At 37.1% G+C, this 20,794-nt stretch overlaps 1 protein-coding gene across 10 annotated transcripts; it reads left to right on the forward strand.

Moving 5' to 3' along the window:
- Positions 1 to 5,126: 5,126 nt before the first annotated feature.
- Positions 5,127 to 19,579, forward strand: LOC149820166 (protein SPA1-RELATED 4-like). 10 transcript variants are annotated; one of them, XM_089983693.1, is made up of 10 exons: positions 5,164 to 5,304; positions 5,532 to 5,616; positions 5,741 to 5,910; positions 6,055 to 7,105; positions 7,357 to 7,514; positions 15,120 to 16,053; positions 16,133 to 16,279; positions 16,414 to 16,725; positions 17,618 to 17,677; positions 18,967 to 19,579. In XM_089983693.1, the coding sequence occupies exons 4-10, from the start codon at positions 6,377 to 6,379 to the stop codon at positions 19,150 to 19,152; spliced, it is 2,526 nt and encodes an 841-aa protein (XP_089839819.1). In that variant the 5' UTR covers positions 5,164 to 5,304; positions 5,532 to 5,616; positions 5,741 to 5,910; positions 6,055 to 6,376; the 3' UTR covers positions 19,153 to 19,579. The 10 variants fall into 10 exon arrangements, 7 of the variants coding, with proteins under 7 accessions (XP_089839822.1, XP_089839819.1, XP_089839821.1 ...); XR_016426797.1 differs by having other exon boundaries at positions 5,166 to 5,304; positions 5,532 to 5,612; positions 17,618 to 18,133; XM_089983695.1 differs by having other exon boundaries at positions 5,166 to 5,304; positions 5,532 to 5,612.
- Positions 19,580 to 20,794: the final 1,215 nt, after the last annotated feature.

Below are 20,794 nucleotides of genomic sequence, written 5' to 3' on the forward strand. Positions count from 1 at the left end.
AAGTAGACAGCTAACTTGACCAACCACTTAAGCAAGTGGCCAACCAAGTGGAGAGGCTCTAGAAGCCTCCCCTCCTAATCGACCCCACCTCTCTCTCCTTCCTTTGGTCAACTTCCCTAGAGGGAGTTATGGGGCCCACACTGTAATATTCATAAAATTTCAGTAAATATTTTTAAAAAGTATCACAAGTATCTAAAATGTGAAGATCGCGTCTTCCTTAACCCGATTTCAATTAATCTAAATCAAATAAGTATCACAAATAGATAATCTTACTGAACAAGATATCTCTAAAACAACTTCAGAAATCAATTTCTTCAACAAAATGCAACAAGTTTTTATAATAAAAAATCAATCAAAGTTCAAGTAAAACTGATGATGAGGACAAGAATAAGGTGGTTCCAACAATAGCTCTAATGTTCAACAATGGCAAAGAGAATGGTGTTAAGCAATAACACGATTCTGCTCAAATCGGTAATGGGATGCGGTCATGAGCAATAATGTGACAACAGTTGTCTTGGCACACTGGGGGTTCACAACAACAGTATCTCACAACTATCAGGTTCACCAAGTAACTTCACAACATCAATGAAGGTCAGCAATTCAAAACACTCACACAACCATGAGCCTCAAGACAGTAATTGAGATTCACGATTGCAACAAATAGCAACAATCTTTCACAACCTCAAAATGGTTCACACGACCAAGGATCAGCAGATTCACATGGTAGTAGACATTTGAACCTGACTCACTTGCATTCCCAAGCTAAATTCATAAAGTTTGTGAGTTTTTTCCCGTCAATTTTGGCTGATTGGGCGAAACTGCGTGTGATGGCTATCCTTTGCGTGAGGCCAAAACTTGTTTGTAGGCATTACTTAACTCAAAGAACCTCAGTTAATTATTAAATGACAAATACATCCCACGGACCATCAGTGGCGTCATAGTCGAACGACAACGAGCCTTCCAGACAAAAGTGTAGCTAAAAATTACTCTTTTGGAACGGAAGTCTTTGGCAAAATATTGCTTAGTTTTTTTTTTTTTTATATAAAATTTAATATGAAGCGTATGTAAAAGCAAACAAGAAATGACATGAATACAAGTATGAACCCAATAAAAATTGTTAAGCAGGTTTGTTATAAAAAAATTCATTATTTTTTAATATAAAAAATATAGAAACTTAAGAAAGAAAAAGAAAACGTTAAAGAAGAAAAATGAATATATTTAAGAAAAAAAAAGGAAGCCTTTGATAACTAAGGTTGCAAGGCCTAAAGACTCAGGCTTGGTCAAAGGCATCATTTGCAGACTAAGCTTAGCAAAGTCATGAACCCTCAGGTCGAGCCCAAGCCTACTAAGCCTTGACCCGAGTCCTGGCCCATTGTGACTAGTGAGAAAGGTGAGACCAAACGAGTTCAGTGGTGTCTTAGTCATTCAAATACTATACAGGGGTAAATAAATCCTTAAAAAAAATAAAGAGTCACTCTCCGGTACACTAAAATAAAGCAATTTTAGTCAGCTATTACTTGTTTTGATATTCCTGATATAGACCTATATTTTTCGGACAATGGTCAAATAAAGACCTCGGATTAACCTCCCGTCACACATACACTTTAAAGTGATGCAAAATTTCTATTCTGCCCTTGTTCATTAAAACTACATGAATTTCCTTTTAAACACCTACGCTTATTACATCTAATAAACTCACTTCACCCATTTTTTTTATTTGGGGTAATTTGTCCTGGTTTGCGTCAGATCCTTGATAAATATATTTAGGATTATTTGGGTCTGTGTTGGAGGCAAATTATCATTATAGCTGAAATTTTCACATGAAAATAGTTGAGTAAATATGTATCATACCATATCATCATAGGGTCCAATTTTCTAACTCAATTTAACAATATATTATGACACTTGAATCCGATATGGGTTTAAAGCTAGAACCAAACTTTAAAAAACAAATACAAAAGTAGATCTGGCCCATATTTTCATTATGGATATCTTATATACAAATTTGAACTAGATAGTAAACGTATACATTTGGGCTTGTTTAGATCCTGCTAGAAGCAGATAAGTATTAAAGTTGAGTTTGGTAAAATTTGGGTTCAATGAGACCCTTTTTTCATTTTACTTGAATTAATAGTTCTGTTATGAGATGAGATCCAAAACCGGATTTGATATATTTTTTTTTATATGTGCAAGTTTGAGTAAGATCAAAGGATGTCAAAGGTTGGGTATTACCTAATCAATGAAAGTCTGACCCGTTAACACTCTAATCAAATCAATAACAAAGATATTAGTTAATGAAAAGGAAAAGGATAGAAGGGTATTTTTGGTATTTTATACATTTAACTTATGTTAACTAGGTAAAGGTAAAGATTGGTTAGATCAGGTCCTTATTTGACCATTGTCAGAAAATAGTAGGTCCGTATCAGAAATTTTAGAAAAGGTGTTCCTGACATGAAATTTCAGGCAAAAGGTGGACTGTAGCAAGAAATTACCCTTGCATATTTAATCATTATATTTGAATATAAAAATATCTCTTTCGCTTTCTCCTTCGAATCTCGAGATGCCGACTCTTTCTGTTTCTCTCAGGTGATTCCTGTGGTTCCAGATTTTCCTAATTCCTTTTAATTCGTTTCTCTTTGTTGTTCTTTGATTTGTGATCGTGATTCATTCATGCATTCCATCAATGAAGATAAATTTCAGGGCGTCCTTAGTCGTCATGTTGGTAATGATTTCCCATTAGAATAATTCAGTATCTCTATTTTCTTTTTTTCGTCTGCTGGAGCGAACACCAAGTCTTGATTTGATCGATCATTTCGTGTTTTCATGTGAATTAATTGGATTTTCCTAACTTTTTTTAAGGTTTTAGGGTTTGGAAGCGATAAGAGATCTTTATTTTTTGGTTTCGAGTAGGATAGCAGAAAAGTTGAGTTCTAGAAAATGGTTGCTATCCGTGGAATTATTCGTTGAGAACGTGATAAGGATCGAGATCTCCGGAGGCAAGTTCTCTGTGATCGCGAAATTACCGTGAAAACAAACAGAAATACACCGATTTTTGTGTTTTTATTTCTTCTTTTTATAAGATTTTTCTTTTTTGTTCGGCGTTTATTTTTCTTTTGGGATGATGACGAGAAGTAACGTTGCGGATTAACGACGATCTCTTGCGATCGGGAAAATAACGCAGAAGAAATTACCGAATAAACGGGTTTAACCGCAAAACTAGTGTCCCCCCCCCCCCCCCCCTTTGTCTTGGCTCAGTGTGTTTTGAGATGAACATTTCATTAAAAAAATGTGTTTTTGCGCTATTTTGGGGCGGAAGACGCTGATTATTTAAGTAATGTTTTTTTTTATTGGAATTTCGGTCTGTTTCGCACAGTAGAACTTAAGTTCATGGTGGAAATCTGGTCGACTATGTCAAACAAATAAAAAATCCACCTTTATAATCTACAAATAATTTTCTTAACGATAAAATTCTAGATATTGATGAACAGTAAATTTACGCTGTTGCAAACAAGGATGCCGGATAAATTTCTAGATATTCAAGAACAGTAAGTTATTGTTCAAGTTTTGTTGTTATTCGTTCAATGGATGCTGAGTTAGGGTTTATAAAAGTACTTGTTGAAGGATTTTCTTGCATGCAGAATAATATAGAGTATTTTCCGTAAAACAATCCATTAAAAATTGGGACAACTTTGCATCTAAACGGTTCGATTTCTAAATCTGATGGTCTGTACCTACTACCTTTCTCTTGCTCAACCAATGAGTAGCAGTAGCAGTAGCGTCGATTGCAATAAAAAAGGAGCTGTCAGTGCACGTCTCCCTGTGGTTGGGACGTTGCAGGTTCAAAAGCCCAGCAGTACTATTGAATAATAACTGCGGGTCTGCCAGCTTGCCTTTCAAACAATAAAAAAAAAGCAGTAGCGTCGATTGCAATAAAAAAAAGGAGACAGAAGCACTCTGATTGGCGTGCCAAATCAACCTTGAGGATCGATGGTCTGGATCAAATCATGATCGTTGGTTTGCTATCCGGACGGCGTCAATCTCATTCCACATTAATGACACGTAGTGTTGTTCTTCGATTAACGGCTGATACTGATTATCTATCTGGATTCTTGGAAAACCAACGGTCACGATTGCACTATGCCCCCACAATATTTGACCCGTTGGTAATTTGATTTCGTATAAAAAAAATGTGCATTTTTTTTCTTCAGGAGGTTGCATTCAGGCATCAATAGTGATAACAGGAATTCGTTTTATTTCTTTCCTTTTCAAAAACAAAAAAGAGTGATAACAGGAGATCTCTCTCTCTCTCTCATATGGATTGATTTGGTTGGAGTGCCTGTTCTAGAAAGTGGACTTCATGATCCGAAGTAAAGTAGAAGCTGGGAGAGGTAGAGGGTTAAGTTCTTTGGTCAAAAATTCGTGGTTAGTTAATTAATCAGTTAGCTAATTCATTTCTTGGAATGGGGTTTTGTTTTGTCACCTCATAAAATAATGGTCTTTCTGAATTTGTGGTACAAGACCGGCCTTTCCTTTCCTTTTATAGAGTATGCCCATTAATTATTTATTACTAGTTTATTTTTTCCGCGACATTTTTTTCCTTTTCTTAGAAGCTGGTAGAGTAGAGGATTAAGTTCTTTGTTCAAAAAATCGTGGTTAATTAATTAATCAGTTAGTTAATTCATTTCTTGGAATGGGGTTTTGTTTTGTCACCACATAAAATAATGGTTTTTCTGAATTGGTGGTACAAGACTGGCCTTGCCTTTCCTCTTATACAGTATGCCCATTAATTATTTATTATTAGTTTCTATTTTCTGGGACATTTTTCCTTTTCTTTATTTGGAAAATCAGATCCACAGATTTGCCAATTTTTTCTTTTAGCCCTGTCCCCTTGCTCTTTGTGGAAACATTGGTGCCACGTAGCCCTCTGAACCAAACCGGAATAAAAAAGTAAATATAACAAAGAAGAGGGCCGGGTTGAGTATAGTAGAAATAGTATTCGTTGGTCCTGTTTATTCACACATTTTATTATTACCTATTATGATGGATGGGTTTCATTTCTAAGCTGGTGCTATGGTGAAAATAGAGCATACGCCTGTATTTTTATGGTCGAGAAAATTTGTGACAAAGAAAAAAGGAAGAAATAAAAGCCAATAAACAGTAGAAGAGGGAGTTTGAAGTTGGGTTGAACAGCGTTGCTGATCATCTATGATCTCACTGAACTAGCGTTGGAAGGATTCATGGAGTTGATTTTTGCAAATATTGGCTCCTTGAGGAGTTGAGGAACCTGGAGCAAACCTATATGAGGTGTTGCTTATGTCTCTCATTTTGACACTACTTTTCCTCTTTGCATGTTTCGTTTGCTTGACAATATTTAGTTATCCTTGTGTTTCTTGTTTTTCTTTTCTAAATTCCTGCATCATCTTCTGTTTAGGAGTGAAGGAGATCAAACATGATCGCTTTTGCTTTTTTATAGTAATAATTCTATTGCCAGGTCTACAGTCTGATACACCATTTTGCTGTTTTAATGTTAGGTAGGATAACGCAGTTGGTTTTGAATTTTTGATAATTACTTGTCCTTGCTGCTGTTAATATTTCAAAGTCCGCAAGCATATGTATGTAAGTTTGATGTTAGTTTTTTTTTTGGTTCGTTTCAGTGGTTCTTTGCCTGTAGTCTTAATTGCTCACACTTATGCTATACTACTTATTTTACGAATTTGTTCGTCACTTATAAAAATGGCAGTTTTCAGCCTTAGTGGGATTGTGGAAATCTCCAAGTTTTTTTTACTCCGTCTCGCAGTTCATTTTGCCATTTTAATAGTGGAGGAGAAATGGAGTTGGGTGTTGCAAGTGTCTGCTGCTCTTTATGGTAGGGAATGCAAATTTTGAAAGACAAGCATGTTCGCATTTAAGGTGGTCGTATTTTTCTTCCCTTTTTTTCTTTTCAATTGTAGTGGCGAGTGGGTTGTTATCATATATCTATGATAGGATTGTCTTTAAGTTGTTTTGGATCGTTTATTGTTTACACATATTGTAATTTACATAAGTTGCTTGCAGAAACGGAGAAGTAGGTTATCATTGGATTGGTGACTGTAGTTGATTAGTGATGGATTTCGATGGATATTGGAGAATATGGCATTTTCTTTTTGGGTTTTCACAGCCTTGCTGTAGTGAAGAAGAATATGCTGGCATAGATATCTGAATGGAGAGTTCTGAAGGGTTGCGCTGGGAGAAATCTGGCTCTAGAGAATTGGAATTGCACCCTTCTGCTGTTTCAAGCAGTAGCCATGGTGTTCATTGTGGCATCCCAAGAGATGCTTCACAATCTGGCTGAAGGCTGCATATTTAGTTTAAGGGGAAAGGTTTGGGGTCTTCTTGGATGGGCAATCTAGATAACCAGCTTGGGTCATCCTGTATCTCTGGAAATGAGGACATGGGTGTTTTAGAACCCGGTGATATCAGCCTGCGCCAATGGTTAGACAACCCGAATCGACCCATTGATCTTTGGGAGTGTCTACACATATTCAGGCAAATTGTAGAGATTGTGAATGTTTCTCATTCACAAGGAGTTGTTGTTCATAACATTAGGCCTTCCTGCTTTGTCGTGTCTTCATTTAATCATGTTTCTGTCATCGAGTCTACATCTTGTTCGAGTTCGGGGTCTGATTCGAACGAAGAGGCACTGAAGTTGGTGGATCAGTGTAGGGTTGGTGAACATAGCGCCTCATCTCCTGTTTCTTGTGGATTTTCTCGGCAGAGAAGCTTGTCTGCCTGTGAAGATTCAAAATTGGAGATCTCTCCAATGGCCACTTCGCCTAGAGTTTCAGAAAGAAATGACCACAGTGGTGTTTGTCGATCTGATGCAGAAACTGCAAGTTGCTTGAGGTCAACATCTGCGCAAGGCACACCTTTGTCTTCAGTAGAAGAGACCAAAGAAACACACACTCTTGGAAACAGCAAAGTTAACTGTCAGGAGCGATGGAAGAAAATGCCATTGAAGCAGATTTTCTTTATGGAGATTAATTGGTACAGCAGTCCGGAAGAGGCTTCTGGTGGTCTGAGCACATTTGCTTCAGATATTTACCGCCTTGGTGTTCTTTTATTTGAGGTATGAATCTTTTTTCCTCTTTCCATCTCTAAAAGGGTTAACTTTCATTTTTCAAAATGTTATCAAAATTGAGGTGCAATACCTGGTGGATGTGTTCAGTGGTTTCCATTTAACAGTTGTAAAATTTACAAATATGTTGGATATTTTGAGTTTAAAGTTAATTACGTAAACTAACAATTTGAAATTCTTCAAATATGTTGGATATTTCTAGTTTAAAGTTAATTAACACATTTTTTTTCTGTGTATACTAGCTATTCTCCACATTTAGTTCAGAGGAGGAAAAACTCAGAACAATGTCCAACCTTCGCCACCGTGTTTTGCCTCCTCAGCTGTTGCTAAAATGGCCTAAAGAAGCCTCATTTTGTTTGTGGCTATTGCACCCCCAACCTAATACACGACCAAAATTGAGGTGAGCCTATTTGAGTTGAATATGGCATTATCTTGAAGAAAGTAAATGTGCTAGTTCTTTTTTTTTTAGACAAATTAAGGATGTATAGCTGCAGCTGCTTGATGGAATTTGATAATCTTATGCAATATTAACACATTTCAAAGCCTACAAGGGTACTAGCATGTATCTTCCTTTGAATGAGAGTCTGATCAATGTTTTCCATGTATAAGACAAGTCCCTTTGGCCTTAGTTTCAAAAAGATAAAAGATGAAAAAGTTTGTCCTGTTGTGGACCACCTGATGACCATGTCATTGCATGAGCAACTTGCTATTTTCCCACTAGACTTTTCTTAATATTGGTAAATAAAGTGTTTCTCTAGCTTATATCACAAGATGGAATGAGAAAGATCATATTAATATCTCACATTCATAATGATTGTATCCTAAAAGTGGACATTTTCAACATTGGCATACTATATTGTGACAAATAACTTTACCTGCACGCAGTAGTGGTCTTGGCCTGTACTACCTAATCAGCACAAATAAATCTTTAGAGTTGTTTCTAGGATTTCAAAAGTAGAACAATGGGGCAGGAAAAACTTGGTGGTGTTGTGGAGGAGTGGCTTCTTCTCAACCATTATCTGCCCTTTTGGATGATCCCCACAATACAGGTGGTTTCTTTGATTTCTGCTTAGTTCCGACTTATGTTACATGGATGCTCCATTGTGTTCCCTGTACCATGTCTCCTTAAATACTAGTCATATTGAAGACTTCATAAAAATGACTGTATCCCTGTATCAGCAGCCATATCCATGTGACATGTTTTGGCCACTCAATATCTCTTGTTTGATGTCCCCATTCTGATTCTGGCAACAGTTTCCTCTTGAAAGGGTGTTGGATGACTCTCTCTCTCTCTCTCTTCCATTATGCAGTATTCTAAAATTTTAAAGCTTTTTAGGTGTTTTTGCAGATAGGAAGAATGTAAAGGATAGAGGTGTTAAAAATGTATATATATATATAATGCAACTACAGTAGTAACTAGAGTAGTAGCTCCATCCTTGTGTATATATATGGGGCAAAACCCCTATCATTTATCTATGCTTCTTGCATATGTTTAGTCTCAATAAAAGATTTATTTTTTTAATTTTGTCTTGGCCACCTTTGGTGGATTTGGTGTGTGAGTCCATTTGGAGGCTTTTGCGTGTTCTTTTGGTGCATTGGTGAAACTCTTTTGAGTGTTTACTTTGATGATTTGGTGAACATCTTCGGAGGAACTCATTTTCTTACATGGTATCAGAGCTTGATGATCAATTTAATTTTATTTTTAGTGCATTGGGAAGCGTGCTACTCAAAATTTGAAAGACTTAAAACCTCTTTTGCAAACCTATTCACGTGCTTGTGAGATCTTGATTGTGTTTCAAGAAAAAGATTGGTGGTGCTTACTCTGTGGAGTGTTCATACTCTTTATTGGTGGTGGAGTGCTCATGATATTCTTTTTGTTTTTTCTCTCTTCTCTATCTTTTTTTTATCCTCTTTAGCTTTTGTAAAAATGGATGACAATGAAAATGTCACCGTAAAACCCATCAAGCTTAACGACACAAATTATTTAACTTGGGCTTCAATCATGAAGAACCTCATATAAGGAAAAAGGTTGTGGGTTGTGGGGAATAGTGGATGGGTCTGATTCGGAACCCAAACTAATTCTTATTAAGATATAGGGTGAAAAAAATACCTCTTACAGTGGTAAAAGACCAATGCTATGGTCACCTATGAGAAAAAATTGAAAGAATGGAGGATGAGTTATGCCAAGATTATGTCTTGGCTCATTAGTAGTGTCCATATCAAAAAGTGTTATAGTCTTGCCAAATTTGAACATGCAAATAAAGCATGAGATTACTTTAAGATAATGTATTCTTCTCTTAAAGATACTGCAACTTGTGCAATTTACAAGAAAATTTGTACAATGACTCAAGGGGAAAGAAGTATTAGAGAATACTTAAGCGAATTATCCGATCTTTGGAATGAGTTGACTTTTCTTGAGCCTAGATGGCATTGTCCTGAAAATATAGAACTCCGTCAAAGACAAATTGATGCGGAGCATTTTTATCAATTCATCAATGACTAAAGACCGGAGTTTGAGTCTATAAAATCGGCTCTTCTTCATAGAGGAAAAGTTCTCTATATTAAAGATACGATTAAAAAGCTAATATGGAGGAAAATAGGCTAAAAAAGACTTCTAAAAGTGAGGATTGCTATGAAAGACCGTATCTAGGTCGGGAAACCATGCCCATACTTAAAAACCACTACACTATGAAAGACCAAACAATGATTGCTATGAAAAACAAGGCAATGAGTTTGAGAAAAAAAATTATTTGCTATTATTGTCGCGAACCGAAACACATCAAAACTTATTGGCCTAAGTTGAAGAGACTTTATGAGAAGAAGGTTGCCTCTATTGCACAAGTCACGTGAATTCAGAATTACGCAAGAGTCAAACATTGAGAACATGTCCTTGACTCAACTTGTAGAAGCTCTTTAACCTCTACTCAAAGGAGCTTCATCAAACAATTCTAATCCCCATAAATCTCTTTGGCTTCTTGACTCAAGTACCTCATTTCATATGACACCAAATGATGATATTTTGTCTGAATGTCATAACTCAAGCGGGTCAAATGTATTTACTGTTATGGGACATCTCTTGATATAAAGGGGATAAATTTTTTTGAAAATATCTCTCAAAACTCAAAAAGATTTTTTATTCTAAAAATTAGATATATTCTTAAATTAAATTTTAATATTTTATTTGTCTCTTAATTATTTGGTTGTCGGGTGCAGGATTGCCAGTCAAGGAAGCTGATTGGGGAAGGCCATAGAGAAGGAGGTTTATACTACATGGATTTTTTGGAAATACCCAATAATACCTTTTGTTATAATATTTAAAAACTAGATTTGGATTTATGGCATAAAAGGCTTCGCCATCTTAATGTATCCAAAATCCAACATTTTTTAAATATGAAAAAATTTTGTGATTATGAGAATTTTACATGTGAAAATTGTATTCTTAGCAAAAATGAAGAGATTGCCATTTCAAGAAAGAACCTTTGTCTCTATACGATCGCTTGAGTTTATACCTTCGGATGTTTGGGGCTTAACACCTATTATATCTAAGGGTGGGTTTGCATATTATGTAAACTTTGTTGATAATTTTACTAGACATACTTGGATTTATTTTCTTAAACACAAATCTAAAGTTTTTTTGCATTTTCAAATATTACACAATTTGCTGAAAAATAATTTTCAAAATGATATTTTTATCTTTTACATTAATTCAAGGGAGAATTTTTTATCGAAAGAATTTAAAGATTATTTAGAATTAAATGGCATCACACATCAAAAATCTTGTCCTTACACTGTACAACAAAATGGTTTAGTCGAAAGAAAACACAGGCATATTATATAGACTACAAGAACTTTGCTTATTGCAAACCAAGTACTTAAAGATTTTTGGGCTTTAAAAAACTTTTTAAACTTATCCCTGATTATTTTAGATTAAGAGTTGTTGGGTGTAAATGTTTTGTTTTCACTGATAAAAATGATAAACTTTCTTCCTGTGCTATTCTTTGTATGTTTTTGGAATATGCAAATAACCAAAAAGGCTATAGATGCTTTGATTTTCGAAATAAAAGTTTGTATGTTTCAAGAAATGTATCTTTCTTAGAAAAAAAAGGTTTTTTAAATTTGAAAATCCTAAGGAAACAACTAAGTATTCTTTCTTGTTGGATCTAATTCCAAAGTTTGGTGATTGTGATATTGACCTTGATGAAAACCAGGAAGTCAAAAATGATGTTGTAAGTAAAGAGGAATCTCATGATAATGAGATGAGTGAAGAACTACTTCATAAGGATCAAAGTTGTATCCATTATTCTAGGCGTAATAATTCTGGACATCCATGTATCCTTGAAAATATATCAATGATGAAAACCATGTAGAAATACAAACTAGAAGGTCATCTAGAGTATCAAAACCCCTTGAAAATTTTGTGTTTTATGAGTCCTTTTCACCTAAGTATCAAACCTACATTGCGTTAATACACTCCTATTTAGAACACTCGAACTATGCTGAAGCAAAAAATCTTCCTGAATGGGTAGAAACTACGAGACATAATTAGATGCCTTAGAAAAAGTAAATACTTGGACTGTCCAAAATATTCTTTCAGGTAAAAACCAAGAGTGATGGAACTCTTGAAAGGTACAAAGCTAAATTAGTTGTTAAGAGATATTCCCAAGAGTATAGAATAGATTATGAAGAAATATTTGCCTCGGTTGTTAGGATGACCATAGTTAGGGACCTTAGTAGCCTTTGCCTCTGTAAAGATATGACATATATATCAAATGGATGTTAAGAATGCATTTCTTAATGAGAATTTGGTTGAAGAAGTTTATATTGAAACACCATTTGATGGTCTTACACAAGCACCAAAGGCTTGGTATGACCGGTTTAATCAAGTTATGCTTGAAGTTGGATTTCAATCTTGTCTAATTGAGATTTCTGATGTAAATATTATTGTTCTTCTCCTCTACGTGGATGATATGATCATCACTGAAGGGGATAAACAAGGAGTTGAACAAATTAAAAAACTTCTCAAAACACATTTTAAAATAACTAATTTGGGTTTTTTAAAATATTTTTTTGGTATTGAAGTTGTTATTCTTCTGGAGGGTATCTGTTGACACAATCTAAATTTGCTTTAGATATTGTTGTCAGGTCTGGAAATTCAGATGATAAGAAGGTTGACACTCCCGAAGTTAATATCAAAATGAGAATTGTTGATGGAGAACCACTTGAGAACCCGACACCGTACAAACAACTTATTGGAGCACTATCTTATCTTTCAATTACGAGACCTAACATAACGCATGTAATTCACATAGCTAGCCGGTTTCAGCATGTTCCCACCTTTGTTCCTATGTCACCTAGCTAAGGGTATAGGTGCGGGTATGACACGGCAATTTCAAAAAATATGGGTACGAGGACACGACTATATATATATATAGTGTAGGTCCAATGCAAGATCCAAATAATAGTTTGTAAGTCCAATGCAGTTTTTAGTAAAAGAGGGAGAGATTTTAGTAAAAAAAGGAGTTAATGGGATGCAATTTTGAATAAAGGAGGGCGGTATAGGTAAAAAGTTAATAAAAGAAGGCGGTGCCCGAAAATTTTAAAAAATAATAAAAGAGGAGGGGGGGGGGTTGAAGAACCACCACTTCTCTCACTGCCTCACCACCTCTCTCACTCGGGCATATTCAAATAAGAAGAAGAAGAAGAGGAGGAGGAGGTTGAAGAACCACCAGTGTGTTCTCTCTCTCTCTCTCGTTTCCCCTCCCCAAACCCCTCTGGTTACCCTCCCTCTCTCTCTCTCTCATGTTTCCCCCTCCCCCAACCCCTTTGGATCTCTAGAGCGAGACTAGGTTGAGAGAGAAAGAGTCGAGAGTTGAGGGTTTCGGGAGCGGCAATTTTGCTTTTCTTCTTTTTTTTTTTGAGCTTCAAGTCTGCATTAGGCTCGAACTAGCCCGACCCGACACAGTACGATGTACCTGCACTGCGCTCTGTACCAGTACCCGTGTCGACACGTGCGACACACGACAATCGATTAGGCAAATCACTGTGTCATAACTCTGTTTATATGAGAGTGGTTTTAAACATTATTAGATATACGCGGGTGCGGCACCTGGTGCGGTCAACGGGACCCTGTGTGCGGTCAATGCACCCAGGGTCATTTGTGTCCCGACTTTTCTTTCGGCGAACGCAGAGAGAGAGAGAGAGAGAGAGAGAGAGAGAGAGAGAGAGAGAGAGAGAGAGAGAGAGAGAGAGAGAGGACACGGCAGGGGGCCGCCGACCTTCCAGCCAACGCAGAGAGAAAGGGAGATGGCACAACAGGGAGCCGCCGGCCTCTCGCTGGCCCTTCGGCAAACAGAAGGAGACAAAGAAGAAGAGAAGAAGAAGGGGAGAAGAAGGAAATGCGTACCTGAGAGAGAGAGCCGGCGTCGGGGTTCGGTCGCACGCTGGGAGTGAGAGAGAGTGCACAATCGAGAGGGAGAGGAGGAGGAGCGCAGGGGTGAGGGCTTCCCCCTCACCCTTGCGTGATTTGAAGGGAGCGAGAGGACACAAATTGGGAAACCCCAATGGGGTTTCCCTTATCAGCAGAGGAAAAAAAAAACAACCAATAGGGTTTTCCCTTATCAGCACGGGCATTAAATTTTTTTTAAAGGGGTTTTCCCTGGACTCGGTTCCGGGTTGGGTCTGTGTCCATTTTTTTTTTTGTAAAATCGTGGGTTTTACACCTACCCCCAACGAGCAAAGCCCTCAGAGAGATGAGACAGCTGCCGCACCCAGGGTCATTTATGTTCAACTTTTGGCATATATATATATATATATTTATATATATATATATATATATATATATATATATACCGCACCCCCGCACCCGCACCCATGTGACATAGATCAAGACTTTAATTTATTGAGGCCTTTTTTTATTTGCTTTATCTTTAGATTTAAGTGATTATATTGATGTTGACTGGGGAGGTGATCCCAATAACCGACACTCAACCACGAGTTTTTGTGTTTTCTTAGGTTACTCGTTGATCTCGTAGCAGTGTAAGAAGCAACAAAAGGTCTCTCTCCTCAACTGAAGCATATTATCGAGCGGCTACAATCACTATAAAGGTGGTTTGGCTAAGAAGATTGTTGACTGACATAGGCGTTCAAATTAAAGGAGCATCACAAATGTGTTGTTTCAACAAAAGTTCCATCTATATTGCCAGCAACCGGACCTTTCACAAACCAAACCAAACACATTGAGATGGAGTGTCACTATATACGAGAGAAATATATACATGGCACTATCGATCTTCCCTATGTTACCTCATAATATCAATTGACGGATTTCTTCACCAAACCTCTTGTTGCGCCTAGATTTCACTTTCTCTTGGACAATTTTTTTATTATTCAACCGTAAGTTTGAGGGGGAGTGTTATATATATATAACTAGAGTAGTAACTAGAATTAAGTTAGTTGGGTTAATTTTTTTATTTTTTAGTTAAGATGGGACTAGTCAACACTTGTTGACTAGTCAAAGCTTAGAGTCTTTGGGGGCTATTTAGAGCTGTTGGACCCCCAACGACTTCTTTTGGGACTCCATGTGTATATATATATATGGGGGCAAAACTCCTATCATTTTCTATGCTTCTTGTATATGTTTAGTCTCAATAAAATATTATTTTTTTAATCTTGTCTTGACCACCTTTGTTGGATTTGGTGTGAGGCTATGAGCCCATTTTGAGACTTGTGTGTTCTTTTGGTGCTTTGGTGGAACTCTTTTGAGTGTCCACTTTGATGAGTGGCCTTATGTTGTATGAATTGGAAAGTTTAGTTGGACTATTAATTAAAAGATACCAAAATTGTTCAGATTTTCATTTTTTAACATGATATAGTATGTCTGCAACTTTGAAAATTTGAAAGCAAAAACCTTGTTTAATTTCCATTCCTGTGGTGTTCTATACTTCCATGGCATGACAAATTGGGAGATTTGACTTGCAATTGCCTTTTGGGCACATGATATTTGTAGTGAGGTGCTTCAGAATGAGTTCCTTGATGAACCCACAGATAATATGGAGGAGCGAGAAGCCACAATAAAGATTAAAGAAGAAATAGAGGAACAGGAAATACTACTGGAGTTTCTTTTGCAGATGCACCAGAGAAAGCAAGAAGCTGCAGATAGATTGCATGAGATCATCTGTTGCTTATCATCTGATATTGAGGAACTTCTAAGTCAGCAATCTGACATGAACAAAAGTAGAAGTTCCTTCATGGAATCGGACAAGAACCAAATTTTGGTGTTGGAAAAGTTGGACCATGTGCAATTTTCCTGTGACAATCAAGATTCAATGAGATTGTGCTCTCATAAGCGTTCTAAACCCAGTGAAGAGTTTAAATCAGATGTAGGTCCAAGCAATATTGTGATTAAAAGTTCTAGAGTTATGAGGAACTTAAAAAAATTAGAAACAGCTTATTTTTCTACAAGGTGCAAGGTGATCAAGCCACCATTGAAAGTACAGAATAGAAGTTCACCTCCCAGCAGCATTGGTCGAGGATCAAATATGAGAACAGAGGGGAGTAATTTAAGTTCCATTGACAACTTGGCTATCAAAGAATCCCCCAATGATGGAAGAAATGGATGGATAGGTCCATTTCTTGAGGGCTTGTGCAAATACTTGTCATTTAGTAGATTAAAAGTGCGGGCAGAGTTAAAGCAAAGGGACTTATTAAATTCTTCCAATTTGGTTTGCTCCATGAGTTTTGACCGGGACAAAGAATTTTTTGCCACAGCTGGTGTAAATGGGAAAATTAAAGTCTTTGATTGTAATATGATACTTGATGGGAATCTTGACATTCATTACCCTGTGATTGAAATGGCTAGTAGATCCAAGCTTAGCAGCACTTGCTGGAATAGTTACATAAAAAATCAAATAGCTTCAAGTGACTTTGAAGGAGTTGTGCAGGTGTGCTTTGATTTTCTTCACTTTCATTAAATGGTTACTTTCTTGCGTATCAAGTAATTTCTTTTTTATCCCGATTCAGGTATGGGACACTACAAGGGGCCAGGCTATCATGGACTTAAGGGAGCATGAGAGACGAGTTTGGTCTGTTGACTTTTCACAAGCAGATCCAACAAGGTTGGCTAGCGGAAGTGATGATGGTGCTGTTAAGCTATGGAATATCAATCAGGCAATTCTATTCTTGCACTTGGTGGATATCAGCTTTCAAACTAAACATACTGCAGTCATGTAATTTACTGTCACGATATTGTTGTCATATAGATGTATAATTAGTTATTTCTCTTACATGGGGGGTTGCTGCAGGGTGGAAGCTTTTGTACAATTAGAACAAAGGCTAATGTATGCTGTGTTCAATTTCCTCCTGATTCTGCTCGAACAATTGCTATTGGATCAGCAGACCACAATATCTACTTCTATGATCTTCGAAATACAAGACTACCATGGTGCACATTGATGAGCCACACCAAGACTGTGAGTTACATCAAGTTCATAGACTCAATGACCCTTGTCTCTGCATCAACGGATAACACACTGAAGCTTTGGGATTTATCTGTGAGCTCGTCAAAGCTGGTAGATAGTCCCACACAGACATTTACGGGCCACACAAATCTGAAGGTTAGATATCCAATTTAGAACAGAATTCTTGTACGTATGTATCATTTTTAATAGGCATGCTCTAAACTCAGCATTCTATGGGGACAGAGTCTAGAAAGCTTATGTTTTGAAGTTCCCTATTTAATTCTTCTCCATGAAAAGGTCATATCCGTGGTGTACTCTTGGAAAACAGAATTGGGAATGAATGATTGACCAAGTTATCAAGGTCCAAAAAAATTCTTTGAAAGTCATTTTCTAGTTTTACCTTGAGAAAAATATTTGTTTGCCATGCTATCAAGCACCACTTTGAGAAATTTCACTACATTGATGATTCCACCTGGTCTACTGTTGGTTCAGGCTTGGAGTCGAGTCAATTTTCTGTCTTGTGCACTAGCAGTAACCTATTGTCTTTAAATTTTAATAATCTCCTTGTCAGGAAATATGGATAAATACAGGAAATAGAGATTGCATCATAACCCAAGACTTTTTTTAGTGTTGGTATGCATTAAACATATCTAAAGCCTTCAGACAATTATTATTTTGTGAATTTTGATCTAAAAAGCATGTCTTACGAGAAAACTTTGAAATAAAATGTTTTTATATTCAATGTTTAAAGCTACATTTACATTTTGAAAGGTTTGGACTTGGGTGTGACAGAGACAATTAGGTCTCGTCTCAAGGTTTTGATAAGATCAGTGAGATGCATGACTGTGACTACATATGATTCAAGACAATGGGTATTTATATATACTATATTGTTAATTCTTTGTAAGAAGTAAAACTTCATATAATTTCATTATTTGGATGATATGTCCTATTACATTGTTCATCCTTTGTAAGAAGTAACACCTAATGCAGTTTCATTTTGTAGCAGTATGGGTTTTAGCTAAATCACTTTTTATCTGTTCTCCAGAATTTTGTTGGATTATCTGTTTCTGACGGATACATTGCCACTGGATCAGAGACAAATGAGGTATAGACTTTGAGTGTCCACTGTCTGTCTTTCTGATAATATGTTTGTTTCATGTATTTTATGTGCTTCCGTAAGATACGATATTGGATGGGAACAATGATTCTCTTTTTGTCCATTTAGGTTTTTATTAACTTTGAACAGAGCAAATTGAATGCTAAAATTGTGACATCTTAGCTTAAGAGGTTCTAATTCTCGGATTCTACCAGGGAGATAAATAAACTTTCTTTTATTTATGTTGTTTCCCCTAATTGTCATGTTTTTCACTTGCTACATTTGATTTGTTTCCTGAAAATATCATTGTGTCTGCCCCCCCCCCCCCCCCTACCCCTGTGTGTGTTGGGTGGGGAGGTGGGTGGACAATGGATCAGGTGATCTGCCAAATCACCGGTCGTCTGTACTATAGCATCTTCAACATCTACCAGTTCCATCGTGAAAGTTGTGGGCCCCAGCATAAAGGTATGCTTCGTGTCATCTTCACAGCCCAGCCCCCCGGTGGAAGCTGTTGATCACCATGATGGATTGTGACGATGCCAAATTATCCATGGTTGGTAATTTGGCTGATCATCTGATCTGTTTTGATCAATGTGATTTCACACTTCTAGCGTGCTGCTGCAGCTGATGACCCTTCATCATTTCTTGGGCCCTATCCCCAAGATGGAGGATGATCAGGTGCATCAGCAAACTAAAAGTGTGCAATCACATTGCACCTGAATCTTTTATCATTTTATTACGTCTTAACTTCCTGGTTTCATCTTTGTTTCACGGACATGCTTGGTCTTGAAATCACCTGGTTGACCGTTGTTTTGACAAAAAAGAAAAAGCTTAAAGTGTCCCAGTAGTTATTTCTTTGGCAAAAGAGCATAGGGAGTTATTTTTTCTGGAAGCAAATAGGTAGTTTTTGCGCTTTAGGTGGGTATTTGAAATGCATTAAGAAAATGCAAGTGGTTGAACGTAATAACTGAAAAGTTGAGCGATTTTTTGTAAATATAGGACAAATTGGGCCTACTTTTGATCTATTTTTTTTTTTTTAATTTAACTCTTTTTTCTGGTGAGCTCACAATGTCGTGAATCGGATCATAAAAGGTTTTTGATATATGTGCATATTGACCTATTAAAGACTTCATATTAAATTAGGGAAAAATGGTGGCGTACTCTGCTGAATGGCTTTCTCTCTCTCTATACTGTACGAGTATGCATGCATGTGTTCATTTACACATGCCTTGGCTTTCAGCCGTTTAGTCTATCATATTTATGGTTACGATTACCTGCCAATTTTGTCATCCGTGCAGGTTTTCATCTACTACAAGGCCTTCCCAATGCCAGTATTATCTTACAAGTTCAGCACCAGCCCGCTAATGGGTTCTGAAGTTGATGATGCCTCTCAGTTCGTATCTTGTGTAAGTTGGAGAGGGCAGTCTTCAACGTTATTAGCTGCAAATTCCACTGGCAACATTAAAATTCTTGCGATGGTTTGATTCTTTACACCGAGCCCTGAGGGCTTATACATTGTTGCCTTCAGTAGTGACAACCTTCTTTCGTGTGATTTCTTGCATTGGGCAGTTGCTAGCAGATTTTAGAGTATTGATCAAATTGAGAAGCTGCGGGCGCCCAGTCTTGCAGGCAAGTAGGTGCAAATTTTGGTGTAATAAGTTCCCGCGAGTTTATGCTGTCGGAATCTGGTGTATTAACAGTGACATTTTGAAGTTTAGATGCTTAAGAGGTTAATCCTCAAGCAAAGGTATAGAGAAACGTACATATTGTGTATTAACATTTGTAAAGAGTGACCAATTTGATGCGAGTGTGATTAATAGTAGGGCTTTGTTCCGTTTTTCAAAGGTGTGTAGAATAGTGATATTTCAATTAAGGTGATTCTCTTTTGTTGAGTCGGCTTGATAAGAAAAATCTTCACATGGGCATGGTTCCAAGGGTCTCATGCCCTCTCAATCTGTGTCGGATTTAGACGGGAAGGGTCGAGCCAATTCTTGGAATGGATTTACCAACGGGCCTCAGCTTGTCTGGTAGGAGCATCTAGTGCACGTGACGTTGTGTTGGGACGTTGCAGGTTCAAAACTCAATGGTATAGTTGTATAACTGGTAGGGGTCTGCCTAACCCCAACTTTCCTTTCAAAACAAAAAAAAGTTCTTGGCATTGATTTAATAGGGTAGATGTAGGGCTGTCAACTGGTCGGGTACCAGACCCATCAGGGTCTACCTGAAGCCACCCAAATAACAAATTGTCGAGTTCTCGAATGGGTTTTGCTGAGTCATTAAAATGAAATCTAAAGCACATGGGCTGGGTCGGATAGCTGTCCAAAAAAACTGGCCAAGTCGGGTACTTGGCAAAAATCATAACCCAAACTTGGCAAAAATCATAACCCAAACCCGGCTTTCATATTGCTCGAGTCGGATTCAGGTTGACCCAATTATTATTTTGATCCACACTTTTTATATCCATACTTGGAAAAGCAGGTTCGGGTTTGGTCAAATACCTGATACAAACCCGACCTATTAACAGCCCTAGGTAGGTGATGGTCCAGTAGGGTCTCATTCCCTCAGTTATGCCATTAATGGATTGGGTAAGTAGGGAAGTATTTTTTCTCCACAGAAAATGTAACCAGTAGTCTTCATTATTGAGGATTCTGACCGGATATTTGAGAACTTAGATGGCATTTAAGGAGGCCCTCAGGTTTTATGTCTGCCCGAATCTTCGTTACTACTAGGAACCTGTCGACTTGGTAGAAGGGGTTCCCATTTAAAAGGCCAAGATTGTAAGGATTTGCGAGATTGATTATGGCAGCAGGAATTCCCATTGAAAAGGTTAGAAAAATGGTTCTCGACTGTATGTTTGAACCTTGACTGCTACTACTTGCACTGTAATAAATTTTTGGGAAATTCTCAAAATTGCACCTAATAAATTGACAATAATAAAAAAGGCACCTAACTTTTTCAGTTTGTTAAAAACCTACTAAACTTTGAACCCTTAATTAAAACTGCAGTTCCTGTTCAATTAACTGGGGCTTTCATTAAAACCCAACTTGGTGTTAAAACATGAATTTTACATTTTAATCTCATTTTTAGCTTATTACACAGAGAAAAACCGTTGTCCCAATGGCTGGT

This window comes from Nuphar pumila, chromosome 12 (assembly GCF_984573655.1).
Source record: "Nuphar pumila chromosome 12, dmNupPumi1.hap1.1, whole genome shotgun sequence".
NCBI classification, from domain to species: domain Eukaryota; kingdom Viridiplantae; phylum Streptophyta; class Magnoliopsida; order Nymphaeales; family Nymphaeaceae; genus Nuphar; species Nuphar pumila.